Here is a 6,948-nt window from a genome sequence, read left to right as displayed (position 1 = left end):
CAGGGGTGCCAAGCAATAGGAAATGGGACAACGGCCAAAAACTGATGCACAGGAAGTTCCACCGCAGTGTGGAAGGAGGAAGAACTTCTTTGCTGCGCAGGTGACCACACTCCAGAACAGATCGTCCGGAGAGGCTGTGGAGTCTCCCTCACCGGAGATACTCGGGAGCCGTCTGGACACAGTCCTACGCCCTGCGCTCTAGGAAGACCCGCTTGAGCGGGGGTTGGACCCGATGACTGCTGCCAGGCGTCCTGTGCCTCTGGGAGCGCCGGGCCCGGGCAGCGCCGCGCCCGCGGCCAGCCCCGCGCGCGGGCCGCCGCGCAGCCGCCCACGGCCCGCCCCGGCCGGCGCGGCTCCGAGCGGGGCGGGCCGCGGCCGGGCCGGGGCCGGGCCGGATGTTGTTGTTGTTGTTCCTGCCCCGCCCCTCGCCCCCTCCCCCCGCGGAGGGTGACGGGCGCTTCCCCGCCCGGAGCCGCCGCCGCTTCAGCCGCCGCCGCCGCGGCCCCGCTGCCGCCCGGCCCGGCCCCGGGGCGCCCCCGCCGGCCCCCTTCCGTTCGCCTCCCTGGCCGGCTCCCGTCGCGTCGCCCCGGCTCCTCTGGCTCGTCGGACGCCCCGGCCCGGCCATGGCGGACTTCGATGAGATCTACGAGGAGGAGGAGGACGAGGAACGGGCGCTGGAGGAGCAGCTCCTGAAGTACTCCCCGGACCCGGTGGTGGTGCGCGGCTCCGGCCATGTCACCGTGTAAGGGCCGCGCCGGGGCCTGTGCGGCCGGGGCGGGCGGTGGAGGAGGCCCGGGCAGCGGGACGGGGGCGGCTGGGAGCGCCGAGCTCGTGGGTACAGCCTGGGGCAAGTCGGGGGGTAGGCGCGGGGAACACCGGGCCGGGGCTGCTGCCCTTCCCCCGCGTCCGTGAAGCTGCGAGAGGGCTCTTGTCGGCCCCACCGGGCAGCTGGGAGCCGCCTGGAAACTCGCAGGCAGGTGCAAACCTCTGAGTAGGCGCCGAGGAAACAAGACTGGCTTGGTCTGTGACTGGCAGAGGAATGTGAAGTATTTGTCCAAAATGATGAGCTGTCAGGAAGTAAGGTGCCTGTGCTCATCTGTATAACAGCTATGTACCAGCACATGACTGGCTGGACTGTTGAACAAGGTTGTTTATCTCCCTGGTACCCACTCCCACTTAACTTGTGGCTGCTGATATACCTCTGAGGACTTTAACAAAGAGAAGGCATCAGTTAGTCAGATACCTGCATGTAAAATCATGTTGTGATTGGTGTGTGTTGTTTCACTGTGTTTGACATAGAAGCAACTTTGTTTTGTGCGTGTTTGGTATGTGAGTCTAGCAGCAAGTGACCACGAGCTTGTGTAGTACTTCTCAATAATGTAAGAGATGGGGATATCATTCCTTCCATCAGTTCTGTCAGGCTCACTCTGTTGAAGTGTAGTAGTTGTCAGTTACAATGTATAGTGTCAGAAGGTGAAATATAAACCTGGAGACAAGGCGCAGTAGTACAAACTTTTGGTTTCTTTTGTATTCAGTGTTCATCAGAGCTAGATTTGTAGTACAGACATAAAAGCTGAAGATACTGTGGTCTGCTTCTCTGAATCTCATGAACCCTATTGATTTTCAGATACTGACCTGACAATTTTTTTTGGCACTTGGGTACATTGTTGCTTTATTATTAGGTTGACACAAATGCTAATAGCTGGGCAGTGCAGTTAGCTATCTAGTTAAAACAGGAAGTTATGGATAGACTGAGGGAGATTTGAAAAGTTAGAAGGACACAGATGGGGCTGGAGGCCAAGGAGGCCCTGTGAAAGAGTAGAAGTATGCAGTCAGTGTGTTCAACTTATGATTGTTTATTGTGCACAGAAGTGATTCACTGAAAATAAGTCAGTAGCCTTAGTCTGTTTCTGAAAAACAGAGCAAAAACGCAATTAGCAAATGAAAAGTACAAATAACTGAAACAGAGGCTAACACTGGTTTCTTCTCCAAGCCTTGAAGGTAAGTTGTGCAAGACAAGATGAAGGCCCGTTAGTGGAATGTTGGGAAGCTTGTGAAGCATTGGCTGTGACTAGTAAGGGCCTTGTGGCTGAAGGATGGCTAACTTGGTAATTGTTCATTAATAGTTACTAGCTCATTATTACTTTAAGATCTTCCTTAAAGTGCTTGTTCTTTAGGTTTTGAATGAGCAATGAAATACCAAAGTGTGCCTCCAAAATTAGGCAACTGATTTTCATCTACCTTCTTTACTGTGCCAGGTGTTTACAGTAAACTACATAGCATTGGCCGCTTTTACCTTTGTACAGCCTGTAGCTTTTTTTGTCATTGATCCAGAAGCTTATTATTAAAAGTTAGATCCCTTTTAGAGCATTCATTTGGTAGATATAAGGAATAGGTCAAGTCCTATGTATGTGATGAATTTATCTTGCCGGTATAAAAGCACGCATGCATTCTTGAAGGTCTGACAAAAATGATCAGCAGTTAAGCAAATACTGGGTTGATCTCTCCCTGGCTCTGCAGTTTGAAGAGTTGCTGAGTGCTTCTGCTGTGTGTATATTTAAACAGAAGCTCTCTTTTCATAGTCTGTTGTCATATCCTTTCTGATCTTACATAGGAGTCATAATGTTGAGTTTGAAACATGTCAATTCCATGAAAACATATTAACATCAGAAAGACACTTACCATTACTTGATTTCATCCAACAGAGAATGGAAGTGAGTCTTTTCTAAGCTGAGTAATTAAAATCAATTAAAGGAAAGCAGTTAAATATTAACCAAATAAAACATATGAAGTCTTTGCATTTTGAGGATGTGGAGCTTTTGGTTAGCACAAAGTTTTCTCCTTAGACTCACTGTTTGAAGCAGGCTGCTGGCAATGCTAATATTTTTTTTAACATTGTTTTTTAAATATTTGGTTAAACTGTTTTCACACCAGCAGAGTTTTGATAGCTTGGTAGACAGGAGTAACATCACCTGGCTGCTGAAAATTTGAGGTTCTCTCTTGTTATGGCAAAAAATTTGAAAGCACTGTGAAAATTGAGATCCTTACTTAAAACTGAACTGAAAGTCCAAGGTGTTTCATACTTGTTTCTGAAATCTGTATTATGGTAGGAATGGAGGTACATGATGTATTTGAAATAGTGAAGAGAATATTTATGATAGGTGTCTGATAGTGAGTGTTTTCCAGTGATTGTTTTCCTGTTCCTCAACCAGTTGAGACATGTATCATACATATAGCAGACTGTATTAACTAGTAATACTGGATTTATTCTTGCAGTACTGGAATGATGGAGAACCATTGGGATGTGCTGATGAATGCCTTTCTGTGCTGTTGTTGCAGCACCTTATATCTTAATGCAAGATAACTTTTTGTAGGGGGAAAGAGAACTTAGAAAAGATCTATTTACCCAAGTAAGTTTCTTTATTGTTAAACTGAAGTCTGCTAATATATTTTTCAACCTTACTCTGTATCAAGGACACATGAGTGAAAACAGGGCTATGTGAGAATCATGAAGCATGTTAAGATTTGTGAAATATATGTTTATTCTTTAAGGCTTGGGAACATGTGGACCCAAAGAGTAGAGTTAAGGCAGTCAAAAAATGGTTTAGTGTCTCCATAAGAGAGGACAAAGAGGAAGAGGATAACGTGTCAATTTTTTGTGTTAGGATGATCTGAGCTGCATGCTGGGAAAGGTTCCAAATTGTCTGTGTCCTATACTGTAAACTTCTGTACTTCAAAGTTTCCACCTCTCACCATTTCTTTCTCCACTATACACAAGGGCAGGAATTTATCTGTAACTTTGAAGTGGAGACAGGTTCCAGAAACGCTTGTTCAGGTCCAGGAAGGGTAAAGAAAGTACTCATGCATAAGGTGAGCATGGATCTGTTGAAGACATGATGTAAAGTGGGAAAGACATAGAGCAAGCAGAGAAGGGTGCAGGGTGTCACTGGAGATGCAGTATTGTACTAAAGGAAGCTAATAGGACAGCTGTCTAAGGAAATGCATCTCCAAAACATTGATTTCCAATACTTTATTTTAAGGCTTATTTTTGCTTTTTTTTTTGTCAGAACAGTTATGTATTTACATTGAACATGTAGGAGTGTTCTATGGAGTTTCTAATACTTTAAATTTGAAATTTCAGCTTGCAGTCAAGAGTGACAATTCTGAGATCACATAATTACTTACAATGTATGGTATGCTTTTAATGTATGGAGTCACCCTTTTTTAGTACCTGCATATGATGACAAGACTCTGATATGTCAAGCTCAAAATTATGCTGGTAACTGATTTAGCTTCAGCTTTGCTACCCCACCATGTATTAAAAATTATCACAAGCCTTGAGTACAGGCTCTCAATCTCTTTGGTTATAGCTTCAGCCAAGTGTACCTGCATTGGTTGGAAGTTTCTGTGCCTCACTCTGCCTCAGTGTTTGTAATTTCAGATAGCTGTAGAGCTTCTCCAGTGGGAGTTGCTTTTGTTAGGCATGACTTTTGTGAGCTTTATGAATATTTGTTTGTGTTTGATGGAGCTGTCAGCATTTCAGTACTTCACAAATACTGATTTAATGAACTAATTATATAGTATAGTGGTGTTACCTTTTAGTTTTGTGGCTTGTGATGGCACTCGTGTATCTCAAGCTTGGAGTCATTCTCCAGGCTTGGCTGCTTCTAAAATGTATGTGAATCCAAGGGTTTTTTCCAGACTTCAGTTTCCACTTCAACTTCCTGGCAGTTTTAAGTAGGGAATGACACTTAACTGATAGGGCATGACTCTGACATTTATGTAACTTTTGCCTCAGCGCTTAGTTTCACTCAGAAACTAAAGGAGTGAAGAAAGGGTGGATGGTCCTCCTGTCATGGAGTATTCAGCAGGATTTTCAATGGTAGCAATGTTTTTAGTAACTTAAGTTTCCTTTGTTCTGTGTTGAAGTAGTAAACATCCCATGTGTGTTTCTGTGTAACAATTCTCATTTGTTGTTTCACCAGTTTTGAGAGACTTACAGACTTGCGGAGCTACTATTCTAGTTACAAATACTGAAATACGGTAGATAACTTCTGTGTAAATAAGGTCTCCTGTGAGATCTTATTTCAGCCTTTCATTATGCAAAGGAGGCATATAAGAAAGGTAAAGAAAGACTTTTTGCCTGGGCCTATAGTGGCAGGACTGTGGGGAATAGTTTTAAACAGAAAGAGTATAGGTTTAGTTTGGATATAAGGATGAAGGTGATGAGACACTGGAACAGGTTGCCCAGAGAAGGTGTGGATGCACCATCATTGGAAGTGTTCGACGGAGCACTTGGTTCATTGGAAGTGTTGGTTGGATGCAGCTTTGAGCAACTTGATCTAGTGACAGGGAGATTGGGCTAGATGATTTTTGGTTCCTTCCAGCACAAATCATTTTATGTTTCTATGTTTCTACTGCGTGTAATCAATGATAGGAAAGTTGCCTGCTTACTTTGCCTTTAGACCCTATGAAAAAGTCACCTACATCCCCAAACTATGTAGCCCAGTCTGCTGCTGCAAACTTTGGCAACAGGTATTGCTGTGTATGGATTGCATGGAAGTCTGGCTGTTCCTGATGTCCAGTCTTCTTGTACTCTTTGGCATCTACAGCTGTGTGAGTGATGTGTACTTCAGCATTGTCTTTGCTTTAGTGTGTTTGTCAGGGAACTTGTGTAATCTTGCTTCAAATCTTTTGGCACTGCTTGCATTAGTAATGTCAAGTGGAAACAAACCCAGAAGTTAGCTACTTGCACTTTATTTTTAGCTGCACTTTCTTTTAACTGTTTTAAACCAATTTCTGACTAATTTCACTCAATGCTCTCTGTTGTGGGATTTGTTGATGAACACTCCCCTTACCCATTGCCTTCTGGAAACTTTGCACTTTAATCATATGTCCCCCTCAGCCTTCTCTTTTCCAGCTTAATGTCAGCCTCAGTCTACTGAGGCAGCTGCTTTATTCCCTTTATTATACTAGCCTTCCTCCTCTCTGCCTTTTTCTAACCCCAAATCCTAAAAGGAAATGTGCATAGCAGAGCTGCACCCAATACTGAATATGTGGGTTTCATGGAGAGTCAAAATTTTGTTAATCATTTCCCCAGGGGTGCCCAGTATTTTATTGCTATTGCTGCTGACTGGTGCTTGCATTGAGGTGATGTTTAAGAGAATCATGAGTGGTGATAAAAGATCTGTCCTGTGAGCTGTACCTGTCAAACTTTAGTTGAGTGTCACATAAGCATAGTTTAGGAATCCCAAAATTCACCGTCTTTTATTTATCTACAAAGAAACTCATCTGCCAGTTTTTGTCCACTAGCTTTTATGAGGTTTCCACAGTAGCTTACCACATAACTGCCTATTTGATTACTCAGACAAAGTTCTCCATTGGCATGCAGATCATTCATTTCAGTAAGAAAAAGAAAAACAACCTAAAAACTCTGGGAAGTACCTAGCTGCTCAATAGCATATTGTGAAAGCAAATTATGTGTTTAAAATCTTCAGCTGTCAAGGCTCAGGTAAGCTTTTCTGCATACAATGCAGCAATGTGTGATAGGTGTTGCTGCCAATATTTCAAGTCTTGAGCAGTTTAGTTTCTGATTTTTGTTTGTAGTATCTGATAGACTGCTCTGGTTTATATTCAGAATTTTTAAAATTACAACTTAAACTTTACAATGACTGCTGTATACCAAACTAGTAGCCAGTCACATCAATGATTTTATAGTCTGTATAATCTGTACTTGAAGATATTGTCCAGCCCAGATGCCAGAAAATATTCAGATTTTCTTTGAGGTTCATCTGTTCATGAACCCAACCAAACAACTGTGAGGTAGAAAACATTTTTAATATATAAGCTGACACTCTTCTGACCTTTAGATCTTGTGAAACCCGATAGATTCTATAACTCCAGCTCATTTCAAACTGCTTCACAACTTTACATTTATAGTTAGTTATT

The 6,948-nt window shown here is 43.6% G+C and overlaps 1 protein-coding gene across 3 annotated transcripts in view; it reads left to right on the top strand.

Annotated features, from left to right (window-relative positions):
• The first annotated feature begins 436 nt into the window (after positions 1-436).
• Positions 437-6,948, top strand: part of CHIC2 (cysteine rich hydrophobic domain 2) — a 31,097-nt gene continuing 24,585 nt past the window's right edge. Inside the window, exon 1 of one of the 3 annotated variants that reach the window (XM_068186737.1) lies at positions 437-742. In XM_068186737.1, coding sequence (XP_068042838.1) covers positions 624-742 — 119 coding nt within the window. In that variant the 5' untranslated portion in view covers positions 437-623. The remainder of the gene's footprint in view (positions 743-6,948) is intronic. The other 2 variants (XM_068186738.1, XM_068186739.1) reach the window with 2 other exon arrangements.

The sequence above is a fragment of the Anomalospiza imberbis genome, chromosome 4, assembly GCF_031753505.1.
Source record: "Anomalospiza imberbis isolate Cuckoo-Finch-1a 21T00152 chromosome 4, ASM3175350v1, whole genome shotgun sequence".
Taxonomy (NCBI): Eukaryota; Metazoa; Chordata; class Aves; order Passeriformes; family Viduidae; genus Anomalospiza; species Anomalospiza imberbis.
Note: the sequence above shows the minus strand (reverse complement) of the source record. Positions and strands in the feature narration are given on the sequence as shown.